The sequence below is a fragment of the Gnatocerus cornutus genome, chromosome 6, assembly GCF_029298725.1.
Source record: "Gnatocerus cornutus isolate USDA-ARS CGAHR chromosome 6, icGnaCorn1.1, whole genome shotgun sequence".
Lineage (NCBI taxonomy): Eukaryota > Metazoa > Arthropoda > Insecta > Coleoptera > Tenebrionidae > Gnatocerus > Gnatocerus cornutus.
Window position 1 is genome coordinate 2,026,319 of NC_142238.1, and position 25,272 is coordinate 2,051,590.

Below are 25,272 nucleotides of genomic sequence, written 5' to 3' on the forward strand. Positions count from 1 at the left end.
AGTACGCGTATATCATACATTCTTTTGTTTACCTAGTTTCTCTGTTTTTTGGGGTTTTCTGGTTTCTCTATATTCTCTTATTTCGCTATAGTTCTCTGCATTTTCTCAATATATTGTTTTATTTTCTCTTGATTCTCTGCTTTGCCTATATTCTCAAGTTTCTATAAATTCTTTGGTTTCTCTACATTTTTCTTTGGTTCTAAATGTTTTTATGTCTCTAGAATTTCTGGTTTTTGATATACGTCAGCTCTTAGTTACGACATGACTTTTTTGTTGGCAACCAACTCCAAATGTTACTGTAATGAGCACACTATGCTTACATAAACTGATTAAATTCGGCTAAAATTCTGTTTAGAAGTTAATTAACTTGGAAGAATTCCAATCATAAAACGGATTAATTACACGTGAGCTGCACTTTTGCCCAAGCTCCGAGTCACGTCCCCCAAAATAACCGTTTCAAGGGTGTGGTGGAAGCAATACGAAACACACCCTTCATAACCACCCCTCATGATCGCCACTCATAGGGTTAGACATAAAATAAAAAAAAATTTAACTTTTCGCTGTTTTTCTTTAACTACATGTCTGTTGCAGATTGTCGAGGATAATGTTGTGAAATTGTGCCACATAATGGAGTTTCCTGCTGTCCTGCTGACGCTCCTGCTGAGCCAAGCTGGAATTTCGCTCGGGGAAGACTGCACCACGTGAGTTTTGATTGCAATCAGACAGTTTGCACGTTTATGGTATTGAAAATGATTTCGAACTTAAATTATTCGAAGTCAAAGTCAATTTGAATAGCTAGTCTGTACAATGAGAGATGTAAATTTCGTGATTGCTATCGGTTTAACGGGGTTTCTCAACCTGTGGCCCTCCAAGATTTTGATACAAATTTTGATGTTAAAAACTCTACTTCTTATTTTTATTTTTCGAAAATAAAATTTTTCAAAATTACGAAAGTCTTAAATAATCATCTGAAGATGTCAAAAAACTAATTTATGGGGACATTGAAAAAAAAAATATTTTGTGAACAATCAGTGTGGGCTACATCCAGCCTAAAATCACCATTTCTGGCTTAAAATTTCAAAGAATTTGCTAACAATCACTGAATATTACGAAAGGAATCCAATAATCCAACTCTGCATTTTACAGAACTGAGTTTTATAGGTGTACATCGAATTTCTTCGAGGTAATTGAATTGAAATTATTGTTAACGGACGTGCAGATTTCGCAGAAAGAGCTTCAAGAAAAATTGATTTCTTTGACGCCATGTTCTAGTTGATTCTTCATGCGGATATCCCAGAGGTCAGAAATGGAATTTTTAAACTTAGCCTGCAGGTATTTTTTTTCACGTGGACAGAATTCTCATTTACAGCGTAGATGACAAAATCATTGATTAATGAGGCCCATTAACGGACGATTTCCTAAAAGAAATTCCGACAATTCCTTCCTGTATTTTCATTAATAGCCGTCATTAACAAACGATTTTGGTACGAAATGCTTTCTAACCTCAAGGGTTACTTTGTAACTCCACAGCGCTAGTTAGATCAGATGCGAACACATCGTTGTCCATTTCATTTTTGCTTAAAGCTATAAAAGTTGTTAACTGCGAATTTTTGCTGTAAAGTCGTTTTGTGAAGCAATGAAAACTACAGTTTTATGTGGATAATTCATATTTGTTTCGAGTTTTTTGCCAATAATTAGAATAAACCAACACAAAATCGATAAACGACGTGCATAAAAACTTCGCTCTTCTTTTCGCTCGCTAATTGAATTGCTGTTGTCTAGTCATAAATCTTTCGTTTTATGTGAAGGAGTGGCTTTGTCTGAGTAGAATTTTTATTGCTAGGTATCTAAAGGAATGTCTAGTGTGTATTTAAAGAATTGAAAGTAGAAACTAAAGACGTTTTAAGGAACTTAAAGAAACTGTTTAAAGTTTCAAATAAAAAAAAAGTATTTGAACAAACAGAAAATCTAGTTTATACTTGATTTTTACACTTCATTCGGGTTCATCCTGTATAATAAGGGGTGGAAAATGTTACTTTTAGATTTCTCTAAATTGACTTGTTTATAAATTTTTTAAATTTTCTGGATTTTTTGCTTTTTGGAGATTTTCTGATTCCTCTACATTTTTAAATTTATCTTTATTTTTGTAATTTTCTGTTTTTTTATATTCTTTGGTTTGTTGGTATTTCCTAATTCCTCTTAATTCTATGCTTTATCTAACATTTTTAATTCCTTTTCTATTCACCTTTCTTTCGTTTCTCTAAATTTTTCGTTTTCCCAACCTCTTTATTTTTTGTAGATTATGGTTTTCTTAATTTTCTGCTTTACTTTTATTTTTAGGTTTCGCCGCTTTCTCCAGTTTTTCTATAGTTTATAGTTCTAAATTTTTTAGTTTCTCAGTTTTCTCTACATCAGTATCTTCGCCTTTCATGTTTTTTCTATTCACTAGTTTTTTGTTTACCTAGTTTCTCTGTTTTTTGGGTTTTCTGTTTCATCAGTATGTGCATTCTTTGGATTTTCTTGTTTATCTATATTCTCTGATTTTGCTACAGTTTTCTGCATTTTCTCAATATATTAGTTATAGTTTATACTTGATTTTTATACTTCATTCGGGTTCATCTTGTATAATAAGTGGTGCAAAATTGACTTGTTTATAGATTTTTTAAATTTTCTAAATTGTTTAGATCGTTCCGATTTATTAGAATTTTTAGATTTCTTAAATTCTCGAATTGTTTGGAGGTTTGTTCGACTTTAATTTTTTTTAATAGCTGATTTAAACTCTTTAAACCTTGATTGTTTATATTTTCTACTTTTTTACATGTGTTATATCTTACGTATTTTTAAAATTTTATCTTTTTACTAGATTCGTTGTATTCGCTGTCTTTCATATATTTCCTATGTTTGCCTCATTTTGCAATTTTTTTCTGGTTCACAGTTTTCTTAAATTTTATGGTCTTCTTTTACACATAATTATTTTCTTCTTTTGATCTTTTATTGTTCTATACATATCTTTTAATTACACATTGTTTCCAAACCAAGAGTCGATAAACTAAAGAATCCCTGGAGCAAATGTAAAATAAGAATTTTATTATTCTCTTTGTATTCTGTTATATTCTTGTTGTATTTTTACTCTATTCCTATTCTATTTCTATTCTATTCTATTTTATTATATGCCTGTTCTATTCCTAGTTTTTTCTACTTTTATTCTTATTCTATTCCTAGTGGTAGTAGAGTAGAATGAGCAATCTGGCTTTTTAAATGTTGCTTTAGCGAACGATGGCTTGTTTGAATTTGTAAAATGTAACTTTTTCGGACTAGAACCCTAATTAATAGCTACCAATTTAACAACCAGTTTTTAACGTTATTTTAGTCAATACCGACCTGGTTAAATCCGCACGATACCACTTTTTCACATATTTTGTTTTGTTTTTATTCTATTTCTATTCTATTTTGTTTTTATTCGATTATATTTGTTTTTTATTTTATTTCTATTCTATTTTATTCCAAGTAGCAGTAGTAAAGTCGTTTTTTTTTGGTTCTTTGAAAATTATATTTTTGAAAACAACTTAATTAAGGACCAATTTGACGGACTGTCTTTAACGTTACTTTAGCTGAGTCGGCAAAACACAACTTTTTCACATATTCTATTATATTCTTATGCTATTCTAATTCTATTCTTATTCTATTCTTATGCTATTCTTATACTATTCCTATTCTTATCTGTTGTATTTTTTTTTGTATTCTATTCTATTGTATTTTAATTCTATTCTTAATTTATTTCTATTTTATTGTTAGTGGTAGAAAAGTAACTTAACGACTAACTGAGCGCACTGTTTTTTTAAATCATTTTTTAGAGGACTAGTGCATTAATGACCAATCTGGCGGATTTTTTTAACGGTGCTTTTGGGAACGATGACTTGTTTGAATTCGTAAAATGTAACTTTTTCGGACTAGAACCTTAATTAATGGCTACTAATTTAACAAGCAGTTTTTAACGTTATTTTAGTCAACACCGACCTGGTTAAATCCGCAAAATACCACTTTTTACATATTCTATTTTGTTTTTATTTTATATCTATTCTATTTTGTTTTTATTTGATTCTAATCGTTTTTTATTTTATTTCTATTCTATTCTATTCGTAGTAGCAGTAGTAAAGTCGTTTTTTTTTGGTTTTTTGAAAATTGTATTTTAGAAAACAACTGAATTAATGACCAATTTGACGGACTGTCTTTAACGTTACTTTAGCTGACGTAGATCTGTTTGAGTCGGCAAAACACCACTTTTTTAGATATTTTATTATATTCTTATTCTATTCTAATTTTATTCTTTTTTATTCTATACTATTTTTTTTTATTTTTATTCTGTTCTATTCAAATTCTATTCTTTCATTCCTATTCTATTGTTAGTGGTAGAAAAGTAACTTAACGACTAAATCATTTTTTAGAGGACAAGTGCATTAATGACCAATCTGGCGGACTGTTTTTTAACGTTGCTTTAGCGATTAACGGCTTGTTTGAATTCTCAAAATGCAACATTTTTACGTGTTTTATTTTATTCTTATATTCTATTGTTATTTTATTCTTATTCTATTCTTATGCCATTCCTATTCTAATCTGTTGTATTTATTTTTTCTTCTATTTTATTCTTATCCTATTTTATTCTTAATTTATTCATATTCTATTCTTAATAGTAGTGGTAGAAAAATAACTTAACGACTAACTGAGCGCACTGTTTATTTTAAATCATTTTTTAAACGACAAGTGCATTAATGACCAATCTGCCGGACTGTTTTTTAACGTTGCTTTAGCGATTGACGGCTTCTTTGAATTCGCAAAATGCAACTTTTTTACGTGTTCTATTTTATTCTTATTATATGATTACTTTATTCTTATTCTATTTTATTTTATTTTTTTCTATTCTTATTTGATTCTTATCGTGCGTTCAAGTAAAATCAACTATTTTCCTTTTTAAAAGTGTACATTGTCAAATCTAGTGACAACTTACAGAAAATTTGAAAACTAATTTTAAATCAGTGCCAAGGCAGCGGACTTTAGAAGTCTCAAAAAGCAATAAATAAAATCAAAAAACAAAACGATCAAAAAACGAAGCGAATGGACAAATTGGAAATTTGATAAATTGTAGAAAACTAGTACATTAATGGCTAATTCAGCGACCTGTTACTTTGGCCGACCTATTAGAATCCGTAAAATGCTACTTTTTCTCATCTTATATTATATTTAATATTATTCTTAATCAATTCTTATTCTTTTATGCTATTTCATTCTATCCTATTCTTATTCTATTTTAAATCATTTTTCTTTCTTCGAGTTTTTGATTTTTTTCTATTGATGAAACTAAATTCCTACACACTTTTGAGGGAAATGTAAGTTTTTTTTAGTTACCAAACAATTATAGAAAACCTTATTGACACGTCAAATTGGCAATTTTCAGTTTTAGCGAAATTGGAAAAAATCGTGTACTGCACTTTTTAATGTTATCAGAATTTTAATTACTCGGGGACTTTATTAAACAGTCCACACGTTGTATTAACATGCATTGATTATTTGAATTATCGTCCTAGTGCTGTAAAGTGTCAATTTCCAGCACTTGTTCGATACATAAAAAATTGTGGAGTTGATATTTATTTACCATTTCTTGTTTTGATCGATCCCTTGCACATACATATATCATTTTCATTCCGAAAAATAAACTCCACGTGATCGAAAGCACGACAATGGAATGGAGGGATCTAAAATCAATTTGCCATGGAGCGTGTTTGGAATGCGACCTATTATTGTCGCCTTCAGAGACATCCATGGCAGAACTTCTGAATAGCCAATCAAAGAGGACATCACAATGCGCTGAGTGTGCAAACATCGTTACACCTCTTTTATAACTCCCATGTCTGTGGTAACGGAAATTCTATCTATCGGCTGTAATATCCGTTTACATACTTTCGCAGCTAACGCTACTGTTCCGATTCGTTCTTACCGAACGAGTGCGTTAATGAAGGCGATTTTTAATAGTGATAATATATTCAAACGAACGAATCGTTTATTAATAGACGTCATTAAAACACGATTTTAGTGTAGTGTAATCTAACTCTACTATTCCGATTCGATTTTTAAAGAACAAGTGCGTTTATGAAAACGGAAATTTTATCTGTCTGCTGAAATATCCGTTTACATACTTTCGCAGCTAACGCTACTATTCCGATTCGTTCTTAACGAACGAGTACGTTAATGAAGGCGATTTTTAATAGTGATAATATATTCAAACGAACGAATCGTTTATTAATAGACGTCATTAAAACACGATTTTAGTGTAGTGTAATCTAACTCTACTAGTCCGATTCGATTTTTAAAGAACAAGTGCGTTTATGAAAACGGAAATTCTATCTATCTGCTGAAATATCCGTTTACATACTTTCGCAGCTAACGCTACTGTTCCGATTCGTTCTTACCGAACGAGTGCGTTAATGAAGGCGATTTTTAATAGTGATAATATATTCAAACGAACGAATCGTTTATTAATAGACGTCATTAAAACACGATTTTAGTGTAGTGTAATCTAACTCTACTATTCCGATTCGATTTTTAAAGAACAAGTGCGTTTATGAAAACGGAAATTTTATCTGTCTGCTGAAATATCCGTTTACATACTTTCGCAGCTAACGCTACTATTCCGATTCGTTCTTAACGAACGAGTACGTTAATGAAGGCGATTTTTAATAGTGATAATATATTCAAACGAACGAATCGTTTATTAATAGACGTCATTAAAACACGATTTTAGTGTAGTGTAATCTAACTCTACTAGTCCGATTCGATTTTTAAAGAACAAGTGCGTTTATGAAAACGGAAATTCTATCTATCTGCTGAAATATCCGTTTACATACTTTCGCAGCTAACGCTACTGTTCCGATTCGTTCTTACCGAACGAGTGCGTTAATGAAGGCGATTTTTAATAGTGATAATATATTCAAACGAACGAATCGTTTATTAATAGACGTCATTAAAACACGATTTTAGTGTAGTGTAATCTAACTCTACTAGTCCGATTCGATTTTTAAAGAACAAGTGCGTTTATGAAAACGGAAATTTTATCTGTCTGCTGAAATATCCGTTTACATACTTTCGCAGCTAACGCTACTATTCCGATTCGTTCTTAACGAACGAGTACGTTAATGAAGGCGATTTTTAATAGTGATAATATATTCAAACGAACGAATCGTTTATTAATAGACGTCATTAAAACACGATTTTAGTGTAGTGTAATCTAACTCTACTAGTCCGATTCGATTTTTAAAGAACAAGTGCGTTTATGAAAACGGAAATTCTATCTATCTGCTGAAATATCCGTTTACATACTTTCGCAGCTAACGCTACTGTTCCGATTCGTTCTTACCGAACGAGTGCGTTAATGAAGGCGATTTTTAATAGTGATAATATATTCAAACGAACGAATCGTTTATTAATAGACGTCATTAAAACACGATTTTAGTGTAGTGTAATCTAACTCTACTAGTCCGATTCGATTTTTAAAGAACAAGTGCGTTTATGAAAACGGAAATTCTATCTATCTGCTGAAATATCCGTTTACATACTTTCGCAGCTAACGCTACTGTTCCGATTCGTTCTTACCGAACGAGTGCGTTAATGAAGGCGATTTTTAATAGTGTTAATATACTAAAACAAACAAATCGTTTATTAATAGACGTCATTAAAACACGATTTTAGTGTAGTGTAATCTAACTCTACTAGTCCAATTCGATTTTTAAAGAACAAGTGCGTTTATGAAAACGGAAATTCTATCTATCTGCTGAAATATCTGTTTACATACTTTCGCAGCTAACGCTACTGTTCCGATTCGTTCTTAACGAACGAGTGCGTTAATGAAGGCGTTTTTTTATAGTGATAATATATTCAAACGAACGAATCGTTTATTAATAGACGTCATTAAAACACGATTTTAGTGTAGTGTAATCTAATTCTATTAGTCCGATTCGATTTTTAAAGAACAAGTGGGTTAATGAAAACGGAAATTCTATCTATCTGCTGAAATATCCGTTTACATACCTTCGCAGCTAACCCTACTATTCCGATTCGTTCTTACCGAACGAGTGCGTTAATGAAGGCGTTTTTTTATAGTGATAATATATTCAAACGAACGAATCGTTTATTAATAGACGTCATTAAAACACGATTTTAGTGTAGTGTAATCTAATTCTATTAGTCCGATTCGATTTTTAAAGAACAAGTGCGTTTATGAAAACGGAAATTCTATCTATCTGCTGAAATATCCGTTTTTTCACTCATAGATCAGGAACAACGATTTCGCGCATAGCAACCATCACCGGTAACTAAGGCTTTCGAGCACTAGTGCGGGAACATGCACGCAAAAATTTTGCCATAGAAGCCATATAGAAAATATCAGTTACTACAAATTTAAAGAAACACGCATTGGGATCCTCTTCCCCTAATATTTATTTAAATAAGTTAACAAATTACAAGAAAATTAATATTTTTTGAGAAAAAGTTCATCAGCGCCATCTATTAGCAACTTAATAATTGTTGCTCTTTTGTAAAAACATAACCTCAAAATAACATTAACAAGTTTTATGATTTTAACGATTAATAAAATTAAGCTTTTGTGAAACGTTTTATTTTACAAATACTCAAGTAATCGATGTTGGTCATCAAGTAAGTATACTCAGTACTTTTAATTTTTATTATTATAGATGTTTATGTTGAATGTGCAGTTGCTGCACGAAGCAAACGACACACCAGAAACTCCAGCAGTGTTTTCAGTTCTCACGGCGTTACTAATATTGTACGAATTGTTGGAATTGGATCTTACAGGTTCCGTGTCTGTCAAAGTGTCTGCTACTTCTATTTTATTTTTTAAAGAATCTTGGATATATCCCTCCGCTACTGCGGAAGATTTCCAACCACCATGTCTTTTAACGGCTAGAAAGTCAAGCCCCTTGTTTGCTAATAAAGTAGCACTGCTCCTACGAAAACAATGGCCAGTATATTGATGAGGGTTTGGAAGTTCAAGATATTTGGCGATCAATGATGGAATTTTCCCAATGGTGTTTATACCAATAGGTAAATTTATACATTTTCCTGCACGATAAGTTAGAAATAGTCTCCTGTTGTCAGTCACAACTTGTAGTCTTAATTTCACAAATTGCTTTATTATTTCGACCCATTCCCTTTTGGTTATGGCAAATTCCCGTTTAACCTTAGTTTTTGTTTCAGGAATAGAAACCAAAATTATGTCATCTTTAAAGATAACATCACCAATCATCATCTTACAAATTTCTTCTCGGCGGCAGGCTCCAGAAATTCCCATAATCAAAATCGTCTAAAATATAAATGTTAAATTTTTGAATGTAAATTTCTGAATAAAGACAAACCACTCACTTTCATCAAAAAATATTCTTTGTTAGGGGCCTCTGTCAAAAATTTTGTAATATGTTCTCCTTCAAGTATTTGTGACTTTTTTGGAATGTGATGTTCCGTTTTCCTTTTAAGAAGGGCAAGCAATTTTGGATATTTCGAGATATCTATATTCTTCTTAATATTCAAGCAAGATCGTATCATGCTATAAATTGGCCACAATGTTTTTTTAGTAGAACCTATTTCTTCAAAATAGGCCACCAAGACGTTTTCAGAGTAACTTTTGATCTTTTTATCTTCGCACCATTTGACAAACTGAGAAAACGTACTCTCATATCTGGGGCGTGATTTTGTCGGCAATAAATTGTTTATTGCAGCTGTTGCCGCACTTTTCACTTCGGGTGGTGTACACTCGAATTCAAACTCTTCTTCCGAAGACATGGTACAAATCAATACAAATCTTTATTTTTGAACTTTTTGCTTGACAGAATTGACAACTGTCAACTGGAAACTTCAGCGACTTGATTTTTTATACCAACAAATGCGAACTATATATGATGGCGAAAATTTGTTACAAACTTCGTGCAAAAAATGTTATACAAGAGACGTGCGGGAATAATTTTGCCTGATTCGTGCGACATTCCTTCACTCGTGCGCGGGGCGCACTCGTGTTGAAAGAGTCGCACTTATCTGCAAAAATTGTATTCCCGCACTAATCATGTAAAATACTATTACATACTTTCGCAGCTAACGCTACTGTTCCGATTCGTTCTTACCGAACGAGTGCGTTAATGAAGGCGATTTTTATTAGTGATAATATATTCAAACGAACGACTCGTTTATTAATAGACGTCATTAAAACACGATTTTAGTGTAGTGTAATCTAACTCTACTATTCCGATTCGATTTTTAAAGAACAAGTGCGTTTATGAAAACGGAAATTCTATCTATCTGCTGAAATATCCGTTTACATACTTTCGCAGCTAACGCTACTATTCCGATTCGTTCTTAACGAACGAGTACGTTAATGAAGGCGATTTTTAATAGTGATAATATATTCAAACGAACGAATCGTTTATTAATAGACGTCATTAAAACACGATTTTAGTGTAGTGTAATCTAACTCTACTATTCCGATTCGATTTTTAAAGAACAAGTGCGTTTATGAAAACGGAAATTGTATCTGTCTGCTGAAATATCCGTTTACATACTTTCGCAGCTAACGCTACTGTTCCGATTCGTTCTTACCGAACGAGTGCGTTAATGAAGGCGATTTTTAATAGTGATAATATATTCAAACGAACGAATCGTTTATTAATAGACGTCATTAAAACACGATTTTAGTGTAGTGTAATCTAACTCTACTATTCCGATTCGATTTTTAAAGAACAAGTGCGTTTATGAAAACGGAAATTCTATCTATCTGCTGAAATATCCGTTTACATACTTTCGCAGCTAACGCTACTATTCCGATTCGTTCTTAACGAACGAGTACGTTAATGAAGGCGATTTTTAATAGTGATAATATATTCAAACGAACGAATCGTTTATTAATAGACGTCATTAAAACACGATTTTAGTGTAGTGTAATCTAACTCTACTAGTCCGATTCGATTTTTAAAGAACAAGTGCGTTTATGAAAACGGAAATTCTATCTATCTGCTGAAATATCCGTTTACATACTTTCGCAGCTAACGCTACTGTTCCGATTCGTTCTTACCGAACGAGTGCGTTAATGAAGGCGATTTTTAATAGTGATAATATATTCAAACGAACGAATCGTTTATTAATAGACGTCATTAAAACACGATTTTAGTGTAGTGTAATCTAACTCTACTAGTCCGATTCGATTTTTAAAGAACAAGTGCGTTTATGAAAACGGAAATTCTATCTATCTGCTGAAATATCCGTTTACATACTTTCGCAGCTAACGCTACTGTTCCGATTCGTTCTTACCGAACGAGTGCGTTAATGAAGGCGATTTTAAATAGTGATAATATATTCAAACGAACGAATCGTTTATTAATAGACGTCATTAAAACACGATTTTAGTCTAGTGTAGTCTAACTCTACTAGTCCGATTCGATTTTTAAAGAACAAGTGCGTTTATGAAAACGGAAATTCTATCTATCTGCTGAAATATCCGTTTACATACTTTCGCAGCTAACGCTATTGTTCCGATTCGTTCTTAACGAACGCGTGCGTTAATGAAGGCGATTTTTAATAGTGATAATATATTCAAACGAACAAATCGTTTATTAATAGACGTCATTAAAACACGATTTTAGTCTAGTGTAATCTAACTCTACTATTCCGATTCGATTTTTAAAGAACAAGTGCGTTTATGAAAACGGAAATTCTATCTATCTGCTGAAATATCCGTTTACATACTTTCGCAGCTAACGCTACTATTCCGATTCGTTCTTAACGAACGAGTACGTTAATGAAGGCGATTTTTAATAGTGATAATATATTCAAACGAACGAATCGTTTATTAATAGACGTCATTAAAACACGATTTTAGTGTAGTGTAATCTAACTCTACTATTCCGATTCGATTTTTAAAGAACAAGTGCGTTTATGAAAACGGAAATTCTATCTATCTGCTGAAATATCCGTTTACATACTTTCGCAGCTAACGCTACTATTCCGATTCGTTCTTAACGAACGAGTACGTTAATGAAGGCGATTTTTAATAGTGATAATATATTCAAACGAACGAATCGTTTATTAATAGACGTCATTAAAACACGATTTTAGTGTAGTGTAATCTAACTCTACTAGTCCGATTCGATTTTTAAAGAACAAGTGCGTTTATGAAAACGGAAATTCTATCTATCTGCTGAAATATCCGTTTACATACTTTCGCAGCTAACGCTACTGTTCCGATTCGTTCTTACCGAACGAGTGCGTTAATGAAGGCGATTTTTAATAGTGATAATATATTCAAACGAACGAATCGTTTATTAATAGACGTCATTAAAACACGATTTTAGTGTAGTGTAATCTAACTCTACTAGTCCGATTCGATTTTTAAAGAACAAGTGCGTTTATGAAAACGGAAATTCTATCTATCTGCTGAAATATCCGTTTACATACTTTCGCAGCTAACGCTACTGTTCCGATTCGTTCTTACCGAACGAGTGCGTTAATGAAGGCGATTTTAAATAGTGATAATATATTCAAACGAACGAATCGTTTATTAATAGACGTCATTAAAACACGATTTTAGTCTAGTGTAGTCTAACTCTACTAGTCCGATTCGATTTTTAAAGAACAAGTGCGTTTATGAAAACGGAAATTCTATCTATCTGCTGAAATATCCGTTTACATACTTTCGCAGCTAACGCTACTGTTCCGATTCGTTCTTACCGAACGAGTGCGTTAATGAAAGCGATTTTTAATAGTGATAATATATTCAAACGAACGAATCGTTTATTAATAGACGTCATTAAAACACGATTTCAGTCTAGTGTAATCTAACTCTACTATTCCGATTCGATTTTTAAAGAACAAGTGCGTTTATGAAAACGGAAATTTTGTCTGTCTGCTGAAATATCCGTTTACATACTTTCGCAGCTAACGCTACTGTTCCGATTCGTTCTTAACGAACGAGTGCGTTAATGAAGGCGATTTTTAATAGTGATAATACATTAAAACGAACGAATCGTTTATTAATAGACGTCATTAAAACACGATTTTAGTGTAGTGTAATCTAACCCTAATAGTCCGATTCGATTTTTAAAGAACAAGTGCGTTCATGAAAACGGAAATTCTATCTATCTGCTGAAATATCCGTTTACATACTTTCGCAGCTAACGCTATTGTTCCGATTCGTTCTTAACGAACGCGTGCGTTAATGAAGGCGATTTTTAATAGTGATAATATATTCAAACGAACAAATCGTTTATTAATAGACGTCATTAAAACACGATTTTAGTCTAGTGTAATCTAACTCTACTATTCCGATTCGATTTTTAAAGAACAAGTGCGTTTATGAAAACGGAAATTTATCCGTTTACATACTTTCGCAGCTAACGTTACTGTTCCGATTTGTTCTTAACGAACGCGTGCGTTAATGAAGGCGATTTTTTATAGTGATAATATATTCAAACGAACGAATCGTTTATTAATAGACGTTATTAAAACACGATTTTAGTGTAGTGTAATCTAACTCTACTATTCCGATTCTATTTTTAAAGAACAAGTACGTCAATGAAAACATGAATGTTGCCTAAACAAAACTAATAAAGTCAAAATTGTTGACAGCTATTATGGAAATTATGGAAACGATTTTAGTGCAAAAATTGTGCATTAATGAACTTCAATACAATAAAATTCAATCTTTCACAAATCTGAGGTGTTAGCAGGCGTTTCAAAGCAGTTGTGCTCGAACAATAGAAGATTTCCCTCGGTTGGATTTTGTTCTAATCCTCAACTAGTCACGATTTGCCAAGTATTGTTTGCGAATAATGTATGCGCTAAATTTATAGTCCCAGTTTAACAACATTAATGCAAATGTATACCTGTGGGCAACTGTCACATGACAAAGCTGTATAGTTGACTGCATAAAATATCGATTTATTATTTCCATGTTAAGATTTAGAGCAAATGCGCGGTCCACATCAGGTTCTAATTGTTCCAAACATGCCGTCTGCTGAATAACTTATTTACACTCGAAATGAGCGGACGGATTTAGACTGGATTCTCTTAAAATTCTAATAAAAATGCAAACTAGAATTTAAAAATATGCTGATTTCTTCTGAAAGCTCTAGGGACAGCCTCACTCCAATGGAAAATTATTTAGGGAGGTTTTAAATTTTATTATGCCACCGAGCGACGTGTTTTTGACGGAATTCTACACTGTTCTGGTGCTCCGTTTATAACGGACTCGTTTAAGTCTGCAAAGTGTCACTTTTGCGAAGTAGTATCTTAATGACTACAATATCTTAGTGCGTTAATGACGAAATTAGCAGACTGTTTTAACGTTGCTAATGCCGACTTGTTCGAATTCGCAAGATGCAACTTTTTTAGACAAGTACCATAATTAATGACTACCAATTTAGCGGTGTTTTTTAACCTTGCTTTAACTCGCCGACTCTTTTGAATTCGCAAAATGCTATTTTAGATTAGGACCTTAATGGCTACTTTAGCGGACTTAAAATTTCTTAAAATTTAACTTATCGGACGTATATTTTAGTCGGCAAAATGTCACTTTTGCTGAGTAGTATCTTAATGACTAAAATATTTTAGGGGACAAGTGCGTTAATGACTAATTTAGCGGACTGTTTTAACGTTGCTTTAGCTAACGCTGACTTGTTCGAATTCGCAAAATGCAACTTTTTTAGACTAGTACTATAATTAATGGCTATCCATTTTGCGGTGTTTATACCTTGCTTTAACTGACGCCGACTCTTTTGAATTCGCAAGATGCTATTTTAGATTAGGACCTTAATGGCTACTTTAGCGGACTTAAAATTTCTTAAAATTTGACTTATCGGACGTATATTTTAGTCGGCAAAATGTCACTTTTGCAATAAAATATCTTAATGACTAAATTATTTTTGGGGACAAGTGCGTTAATGACTAATTTAGCGGACTGTTTAAACGTTGCTTTAGCAAACGCCGACTTGTACAAATTCGCAAGATGCAACTTTTTTAGACTAGTACCATAATTAATGACTACCAATTTAGCGGTGTTTTTTAACCTTGCTTTAACTCGCCGACTCTTTTGAATTCGCAAAATGCTATTTTAGATTAGGACCTTAATGGCTACTTTAGCGGACTTAAAATTTCTTAAAATTTGACTTATCGGACGTATATTTTAGTCGGCAAAATGTCACTTTTGCGGAGTAGACTAAAATATTTTAGGGGACAAGTGCGTTAATGACTAATTTAGCGGACTGTCTTAACGTTGCTTTACCTTATGCCGACTTGTTCGAATTCGCAAAATGCAACTTTTTGAGACTAGTACTATAATTAATGGCTACCAATTTAGCGGTGTTTATACCTTGCTTTAACTGACGCCGACTCTTTTGAATTCGCAAAATGTTATTTTAGATTAGGACCTTAATGGCTACTTTAGCGGACTTAAAATTTCTTAAAATTTAACTTACCGGACGTATATTTAAGTCGGCAAAATGTCACTTTTGCAATGTAATATCTTAATGACTAAATTATTTTAGGGGACAAGTGCGTTAATGACTAATTTAGCGGACTGTTTTAACGTTGCTTTAGGTAACGCCGACTTGTTCGAATTCACAAGATGCAACTTTTTAGACTAGTATCTTAATTAATGACTACCAATTTAGCGGTGTTTTTTAACCTTGCTTTAACTAACGCCGACTCTTTTGAATTCGCAAAATGCTATTTTAGATTAGGACCTTAATGGCTACTTTAGCGGACTTAAAATTTCTTAAAATTGAACTTACCAGACGTATATTTTAGTCGGCAAAATGTCACTTTTGCGGAGTAGACTAAAATATTTTAGGGGACAAGTGCGTTAATGACTAATTTAGCGGACTGTTTTAACGTTGCTTTACCTAATGCCGACTTGTTCGAATTCGCAAAATGCAACTTTTTTAGACTAGTACCATAATTAATCACTACCAATTTAGCGGTGTTTTTTAACCTTGCTTTAACTCGCCGACTCTTTTGAATTCGCAAGATGCTATTTTAGATTAGGACCTTAATGGCTACTTTAGCGAACTTAAAATTTCTTAAAATTTGACTTATCGGACGTATATTTTAGTCGGCAAAATGTCACTTTTGCAATGTAATATCTTAATGACTAAATTATATTAGAGGATAAGTGCGTTAATGACTAATTTAGCGGATTGTTTTAACGTTGCTTTACCTAATGCCGACTTGTTCGAATTCGCAAAATGCAACTTTTTTAGACTAGTACCATAATTAATAGCTACCAATTTAGCGGTGTTTTTTAACCTTGCTTTAACTGACGCCGACTCTTTTGAATTCGCAAGATGCTATTTTAGATTAGGACCTTAATGGCTACTTTAGCGAACTTAAAATTACTTAAAATTTGACTTATCGGACGTATATTTTAGTCGGCAAAATGTCACTTTTGCAATGTAATATCTTAATGACTAAATTATATTAAGGGACAAGTGCGTTAATGACTAATTTAACGGACTGTCTTAACGTTGCTTTAGCTAATATCGGACGTATTTTAGTTTGCAAAATGTCACTTTAGCGGACTACAACCTTAAAGATACTTTAACAGATCGGCTAAATGAGATTTTTTTCAAATATTCTAAATATTTTGATTATGTACCTTCTTTGGGATTCCTTAATTGTTTTTTATTGCCGGCGTTTTCAACAATTTTAAACTTGTATTTCCTTCATAATCGTAAATTTGTTACAGATTAAAAAAAAACATTTTTTGATTACTTGGATTGATTTTTTGGGTACTTTTGAGTTCCTATACTTTTTCATGCATTGCCCGAATTTCATAATTTTTTTAACTATTTCGTTATTCGTAATTCTCTTGAATTTGTGCAGTTTTTTTTACTTTATTATCCTTATTTTTATGGCTTCTTCCAGTTTTTTGTTGCTTCTTCTAGTTCTTCTCTGTTCTTAAAAACTAGAAACTATAGAGTCGTATTTTCATTCACAATCTTGGACTCTTTTCTTCGGTGATTGTTTTCTTTTTTCTTGGTTTCTTCGTAGATTTTCTTGCTTCAATGACTTCTTTTTTTTTTCTTCAGAAATTTTTGATTTTCCGGTTTAGTTTTTTAACCTTCATCTGCTTCTTCTTCATCATTTTCTATCGCAAGTTTTGGTCGTTCGAATCTACTTATAGTGTTTTTTTCTGTTTGCTTCAGGATTGTCGGGATTTCATTCTAAAGTCCGTCTTTTTATTTGTGTTTTAGCTTCTTTTCATGCTTCCGGAGACTTAAAAACTTAACAACCGTGGAACTGGCCTACTTTCGCTCCTCCAAAAACTAATGAAACAATCGTCGCGATGGTGTAGTTTGCAGTCCAACTCCCCTCTTTAACATTTCCACATCACCCCTTTTCGCTTTGAGGCTTCTGTTGCCTCGTACAGTTTAACAAACGCTTTAGTGCGGTTATGGCTTTGACTTTTTAAATCGTTTACAGCCACCTTACCGCAAACCCCCATAAACATAATAACGCTCAAATGGTTGGGTCTCATCTAATAAATATTTTTTCCCAGCTGGTCAGTCTTACAAACCAACTCCTTAGAGGTCTACATTTCGAGGTGATTTTGTTACTCAACTGACCCAAACTTACTCAAATTGATGATAAACGCAATTATATTAATTGGAGATTCAAAAAAAAAAAAACGTGTATTGGACCATTTGGAAATTTGTGAAGTTTATAAGTCTTGACTGTCCTATTAATAGTACCAATTTAGAAAAATTTAAACCTAGGAGTATATTTAGAAATTTTTATTTAGACAACAATGAAAATGTCAATTTTTTCAACACCGCAATTTCGTTATTTTTAGTGCGACAGGAACAAAATTTATGCATGTTGCTTCTTTTGTTTGTTTTAGTAATATCACTAATTTGCAAAAATTTAGATCAAAAAGTAGAATTTTTACAAATTTTCGTTTTAAGACCAAAAAATGCCACCAATTTTTTTTAATCCTGTAATTTCTTTATTTTTTATGCGATTTTAACGAAATTTGTGGAGATTATCACTCTCGACTGCCTTATTAAGAGCGTCAATTTCGAAAAATTTAGACCGAAAAAAAGAATTTTTAGAAATTTTGATTTCGAGGAGCGAAGAAAAATTTTTGTTTTTAACCAAAAAAAAAGTGACCAAAAATTTTTAACAACCAGTAAGTTCTTCATTTTTAATGCCACTATAACCAAATTTGTGAAGTTTACAAGTCATAACTGTCTTATTAAGAGTTTTAGAAAAATTTAGACCAAAAAAGGAGAATATTTAGAAATTTTTATTTAGACAACAGTGAAAATATCAATTTTTTCAACACTGTAATTTCGTTATTTTTAGTGCGACAGGAACGAAATTTATGCATGTTGTTTAATTTGTTTGTTTTAGCAATATCACTAATTTGCAAAAATTTAGATTAAAAAGTCGAATTTTTACAAATTTTCGTTTTAAGACCAAAAAAATGCCACCAATCTTTTTTTAATCTTGTAATTTCTTTATTTTTTATGCGATTTTAACGAAATTTGTGGAGATTATCACTCTCGACTGCCTTATTAAGGGGCCAAGTTAGAAAAATTTAGACTGAAGAATCGAATTTTTAGAAATTTTGATTTCGAGGAGTGAAGAAAAATATTTGTTTTTTAACCAAAAAAAAATGTGGCCAAAAATTTTAAACAACCTGTAAGTTCTTCATTTTTAGTGCCACTATAACCAAATTTGTGAAGTTTACAAGTCTTAACTGTCTTATTAAGAGTTTTAAAAAAATTTAGACCAAAAAAGGAGAATATTTAGAAATTTTTATTTAGACAACAGTGAAAATATCAATTTTTTCAACACTGTAATTTCGTTATTTTTAGTGCGACAGGAACGAAATTTATGCATGTTGTTTCTCTTGTTTGTTTTAGCAATATCACTAATTTGCAAAAATTTAGATCAAAAAGTCGAATTTTTACAAATTTTCGTTTTAAGACCAAAAAAATGCCACCAATTTTTTTTTAATTTTGTAATTTCTTTATTTTTTATGCGATTTTAACGAAATTTGTGGAGATTATCACTCTCGACTGCCTTATTAAGAGCGTCAATTTAGAAAAATTTAGACCAAAAAAAAGAATTTTTAGAAATTTTGATTTCGAGGAGCGAAGAAAAATTTTTGTTTTTAACCAAAAAAAAATGTGACCAAAAATTTTAAACAACCTGTAAGTTTTTCATTTTTAATGCCACTATAACCAAATTTGTGAAGTTTATAAGTCTTAACTGTCTTACTAAGAGTTTTAGAAAAATTTAGAGCAAAAAAGGAGAATATTTAGAAATTTTTATTTGGAAAACAGTGAAAATGTCAATTTTTTTCAACACTGTAATTTTGTTATTTTTAGTGCGACAGGAACGAAATTTATGCATGTGGTTTCATTTGTTTGTTTTAGTTATCACTAATTTGCAAAAATTTAGATCAAAAAGTTGAATTTTTAGAAATTTTCGTTTTAAGACCAAAAAATGCCACCAATTTTTCTTAATCCTGTAATTTCTTTATTTTTTATGCGATTTTAACGAAACTTGTGGAGATTATTACTCTCGACTGCCTTATTAATAGCGTCAATTTAGAAAAATTTAAACCAAAAAAGGAGAATATTTAGAAATTTTTATTTGGAAAACAGTGAAAATGTCAAATTTTTCAACACTGTAATTTCGTTATTTTTAGTGCGACAGGAACGAAATTTATGCATGTTGTTTCTTTTGTTTGTTTCAGTAATATCACTAATTTGCAAAAATTTAGATCAAAAAGTTGAATTTTTAGAAATTTTCCTTTTAAGACCAAAAAAATGCCACCAATTTTTTTAATCCTGTAATTTCTTTATGTTTTATGCGATTTTAACGAAACTTGTGGAGATTATTTCTCTCGACTGCCTTATTAATAGCGTCAATTTAGAAAAATTTAAACCAAAAAAGGAGAATATTTAGAAATTTTTATTTGGAAAGCAGTAAAAATGTCAATTTTTTCAACACTGTAATTTCGTTATTTCTAGTGCGACAGGAACGAAATTTATGCATGTTGTTTCTTTTGTTTGTTTTAATAATATCGCCAATTTGCAAAAATTTTGATTAAAAAGTCGAATTTTTAAAAATTTTCGTTTTAAGACCATAAAAATGCCACCAATTTTTTTTAAGACCTTGCAATTTCTTTATTTGTTAAGTGATTTTAACTAAATTTGTGGAGATTATCACTCTTGACTGTTTTATTTACATCGCCGATTTATAAAAATTTAGAGCGAAAAGGAGAATTTGTAGAAATTTTTATTTCGAGTAGCTAAAAAAAAATACAAAAAAAACTTGAACTCGGTTTAATTTCCATATTTTTGGTGTTACAAGAACGAAATTTGTGGGCGTTATTTTTAAGGTTAAATAGTCTATAAAAATTGTTGAATTTGTGTTAATTTTGATATATCTTTGTTAGCCATTATTTCTAATAACGTATTATCTTAATTTTTGTAAAAACATTGTTATTTTTTTTTTGAAAGTTTCTATTACTAACTGGGACTTAGGTCCAGATAATCTAATTTTTCTTAGAAGCAAAAGGAACCTAGTGTAAAAATATGCCCAAAAAAATATTTTTGGATCAAAAATTACGACTATTACGCACGATTTGAAATAAATAGTCATCAATAACTCGCAATGCGCTTTTAAATTGCATATTTGAAAAGAGATTGAGAATATTTATTCCGGTTGATTTCAAGCCAGATGAGACTCAACCACTTGAGGGTTATTATGATTATGGGGGTTTGCGGTAAGGCGGCTATAAACGGTTTAAAAAGTCAAAGCCATAACCGCACTAGAGCGTTTGATAAACTGTAGATTTGCAGCAAACTTGGCGCTTCCCCTTTTAAACCCACCAAGTCCGGCGTGTTACGAGCTTGAGTTATATACCTATGTGTGGTCCCATAACGACTGTTTGCCGTGGACCCGAATATGTAATTAGTTCATATGGCAGTTTGTGTAGTTTGTTTTATGTGAACGCTGAAGTTAATTCCCGACAGACCACGAAAATAATTACTTAATTATAAAATTTGAATATGCATGACATTGCAGCAATAAAAATTTGCCAAAGTTGAATTCACTTATCGACTTATTACGAATTGTGCTGGTGGCAACAACACTCATTTTTAATCGGGCTACAAAACGTACAAAATTTTTTTTTATATGAGAAAACGACATTTTTAATCGAACACCCGCTATGTGGGTTCTTGGAATTGAAACACATCTTGCGCTCCAACTTCAGAAAGTTCTGTTGATTCTAAAGAAAGTTTTTCTGCACGTCTGTGAAGTGTCCAATCCTCTTCCACTGTTGTATAAGAATTTGGTTCGGAGACATAAAATTGTAAAGAAATATAATGAAGTTTATCAAATTTGGTGAGCGCAACGGCGTTAACTTTACTTGAAGGTGTTTTCAACAGTATCAGATTACGTTCGAAAGTGTAGCTGGCAAGTAAATTGTTCCAGATAAGACCTGACTGAGTTAAAACAAAAAAGACGTTTTTTCTGGGCTTGATTTATTAGAACAAATGTTTTTTATGGATTTTAAAAAGTTTCTTTGCAAAATTGCTTTTTCTTCGACTTGGATTCTTTTTTGTACCACAGGTTTTTTGGATTTTTAGGTTGTGTGAATTTATAATGTTATTTCTATTGATTCTATTGGTTCAGTTTTTATTTTTATTTGCTACGGCAATGAGATTTCGAGTACTTAACAACTGTTTCGAATAACAGAATTTTAAGCAAAAGTAACTATTTTTTAAGTCAAAATTCTTCAAAAAAATTAATTTGGACTGTAACAAACCCAAACGGAGCCCCTAACATACGAGCGCCTGAAAAGGAAGGGGTACTGCTGATGGGACGCGGGAAACGGGCAGTACCACCCGAGTAACGGAAGAGTGTACATCATTGATTGGCAAATTCGTTAATAAATCCATTATTCTAATTTTTGGTGCCGTTCTTTGAGCCCTACACAAGAAAATCCGTTACAGGACCTGTAATTTTGAAAGATTTGAAGCTACAGTAATGAAACTTGGAGAGATTATTAATTTTAAACTGCCAATTAAGTGTGGCAAATATCAACATTTTAGACCAAAGGAAACATTTAATTTTTGTCAGGCTAAAAATATCAACAAAATTTAATATTTAATCAGTTCTTTAGCTACATCAATGAAATTTAAAGAGGTTAGTACTTTTCGATTACTTAATAATTGTGCCAAATGCCAAAAGTTTTTAGCAAAAGAAATATTTTTTAATTTTATTTTTCAGATGCTAAAATTTTCTCAAGTTTTTACTTCGGACCTGTAATTTTGTATGGTTTTGAGCTATAATGATAAGAGAGTACCACATACTTTGAAGCTGCTTAGAAATTAAATAAAATATCAAAATTTTAGAGAAATAGACAATTTAAAATTCTTTTATTTTTCAGCACAAGGTAATTTTTTGTTAATTCTATAATTTTGTAAAATTTGAAGCTACGTCATTTAAAATTAGAGAAATTACCATTGTTAAATAAATTGTTAACTAGGTCAAATAGCAAAAATTTAGAATAAAAGAAAACAGCAGTAACAAATTTTAGGAATTTGTGTTGTACGAATAAGACTAAAATTCCAAATATTTTTAATTCGGTCCTGTGATTTTGGAAATTTTAACGCTATTGCAATGAGACTTAGAGGGATTATTTTTATCTGCTGTTTAACTATGCCAAATCCCAAACTTATAAACCAAAAGTGACAAATTTTAGAAATTTTGATTTTTGTGATTCAGATGAAACCTTCAATATTTTTAATTTTGACCTGTAATTCTGAAAGTTTTAGTGCTATAGCATTAAAATTTGGAGAAGTTACGCATTATAGTCTGCGTAATAACTGGGCTAAATCACAAAATTCTAAAACAAAAAACACGAATTTTCAAAATTTTTATTTTCATTATTAGCCATTTTTTTTTAATTGAACCTATCATTTTGTTAAATTTGTTCAGTTTTTTTAAAATGTTCAAATCGTTTTCGACTTTGAGATCTAATTGACTTTGAGTGCATGATTTTTTTTGTAAAATTTTTGTCCATGTTTGTACATTTTTTGAAATTTATATTTTTGGAATTCTTCAGAATTACACATCTAAGATCTGAAATTCTATCTAAAATGTTTGAGATTTTGGATTATAATCAATACTTGAATCTGCTGAATTTAGCTTTTTCGTATCCTTTAAAATCCTCATATTTTTGTCTATTTAGCTAAGGACTTAATAAAAATTAGAGAAATTACCATTGTTGAATAAATTGTTAACTATGTTAAATGGCAAAAATTTAGAGCAAAAGAGAGCAGCAGTAACAAATTTTAGGAATTTGTGTTGTACGAATAAGACTAAAATTCCAAATATTTTTAATTCGGTCCTGTGATTTTGGAAATTTTAACGCTATTGCAATGAGACTTAGAGGGATTATTTTTATCTGCTGTTTAACTATGCCAAATTTCAAACTTATAAAATAAACCAAAAGTGACAAATTTAAGAAATTTTGATTTTTTTGATTGAGATGAAACCTCCAATATTTTAAATTTTGACCTGCAATTTTGAAAGATTTGAAGCTACAGTAATGAAACTTGGAGAGATTATTACTTTTGAACTGCCAATTACGTGTGGCAAATATCAACCCTTTTTGGACCAAAGAAACATTTAATTTTTGCCAAGCTAAAAATAACAACAATATTTAATTCGAGCCTGAAATTTTATCAGTTTTTTAGCTACAACAATGAAATTTAAAGAGATTAGTACTTTTCGACTACTTAATAATTGTGCCAAATGGCAAAATTTTTTTTTATTTTATTTTTCAGATGTTAAAATTTTCTCAAATTTTTAATTCGGACCTGTAATTTTGTGTGATTTTGAGCTATAATGATAAAATTTGGAGAGAGTACTAGATACTTTGGAGCTGCTTAGAAATTAAATGAAATACCAAAATTTTAGAGAAATAGAAACAATTTAAAAAAAAATTATTTTTCAGCGCAAGGTAATTTTTTGTTAATTCTATAATTTTGTAAAATTTGAAGCTACATCATTAAAAATTAGAGAAATTACCATTGTCGAACAAATTGTTGACTATGTCAAATAGCAAAAATTTTGAGCAACAGAAAGCAGAGGTAATAAATTATAGGAATTTTGTGTTGTAAGAATAAGACTAAAATTCCAAATTTTTTCAATTTGGACCTGTAATTTTGTAAATTTTAACGCTATCGCAATGAGACTTAGAGGGATTATTTTCATCTGCTGTTTAACTATGCCAAATTCCAAACTTATAAACCAAAAGTGACAAATTTTAGAAATTTTGATTTTTGTGATTCAATATTTTTAATTTCGACCTGTAATTCTGAGTTTTAGTGCTATAGCATTGAAATTTGGAGAAGTTACGCATTATAGTCTGCGGAATGACTGGACTAAATCACAAAATTCTAAAACAAAAAACACGAATTTTCAAAATTTTTATTTTCAATATTAGCCATTTTTTTTTAAATTGAACCTATCATTTTGTTAAATTTGTTCAGTTTTCTTAAAATGTTCAAATCGTTTTCGACTTTGAGATCTAATTGACTTTGAGTGCTTGATTTTTTTTTGTAAAATTTTTGTCCATGTTTGTACATTTTTTGGAATTTATATGTTTGGAGTTTTTCTGAATTACATTTCTAAGATCTGAATTTTTTTCTAAAATGTTTGAGATTTTGAATTATATTCAATACTTGAATCTGCTGAATTTAGTTTTTTCGTATCCTTTAAAATCCTCATATTTTTGCCTATTTAGCTAAGGACTTAATAAAAATTAGAGAAATTACCATTGTTGAATAAATTGTTAACTATGTTAAATGGCAAAAATTTGGAGCAAACGAAAGCAGAGGTAATAAATTTTACTAATTTGTGTTGTAAGAATAAGACTAAAAATCCAATTTTTTTTAATTCGGACCTGTAATTTTGGAAATTTTAACGCTATCGCAATGAGACTAGAGGGATTATTTTCATCTGCTGTTTAACTATGCCAAAACCCAAACTTATAAACCAAAAGTGACAAATTTTCGAAATTTTGATTTTTGTGATTCAGATGAAACCTTCAATATTTTTAATTTCGACCTGTAATTCTAAAAGTTTTAATGCTATAGCATTGAAATTTGGAGAAGTTACGCATTATAGTCTGCGGAA

At 31.1% G+C, this 25,272-nt stretch overlaps 2 protein-coding genes and 1 long non-coding RNA gene across 5 annotated transcripts in view; 2 read left to right on the top strand and 1 right to left on the bottom strand.

Moving 5' to 3' along the window:
- The window catches only part of LOC148172209 (C3 and PZP-like alpha-2-macroglobulin domain-containing protein 8), a 213,599-nt gene that overhangs the window by 64,566 nt on the left and 123,761 nt on the right, over window positions 1-25,272 (top strand). Inside the window, exon 2 of the mRNA XM_088038839.1 lies at window positions 592-701. Within this exon, the coding sequence (XP_087894965.1) occupies window positions 628-701 (74 nt within the window). The 5' untranslated portion in view covers window positions 592-627. The remainder of the gene's footprint in view (window positions 1-591; window positions 702-25,272) is intronic.
- On the top strand, window positions 8,611-9,442 carry LOC148172210 (uncharacterized). Of its 3 annotated transcripts, XR_015770294.1 has the most exons (4): window positions 8,611-8,703; window positions 8,763-8,862; window positions 8,911-9,111; window positions 9,265-9,442. It is a non-coding gene; the product is annotated as an uncharacterized LOC148172210 (long non-coding RNA). The 3 variants fall into 3 exon arrangements; XR_015770292.1 differs by having other exon boundaries at window positions 8,763-9,111; XR_015770293.1 differs by having other exon boundaries at window positions 8,612-8,703; window positions 8,742-9,111.
- LOC148172211 (uncharacterized) lies at window positions 8,702-10,131 on the bottom strand. Its single transcript, XM_088039694.1, has 2 exons — window positions 9,430-10,131; window positions 8,702-9,370 (listed from the first exon to the last, which is right to left on the bottom strand). The coding sequence occupies exons 1-2, from the start codon at window positions 9,844-9,846 to the stop codon at window positions 8,723-8,725; spliced, it is 1,065 nt and encodes a 354-aa protein (XP_087895820.1). The 5' UTR covers window positions 9,847-10,131; the 3' UTR covers window positions 8,702-8,722.

Coding starts and splice junctions, on each gene's coding strand:
- LOC148172211 (XM_088039694.1), bottom strand. CDS start 9,846: ATGTCTTCGGAAGAAGAGTTTGAATTCGAGTGTACACCACCCGAAGTG. Junction 9,371..9,429: donor AAGAATATTTTTTGATGAAA/GTGAGTGGTTTG, acceptor TTTATATTTTAG/ACGATTTTGATTATGGGAAT.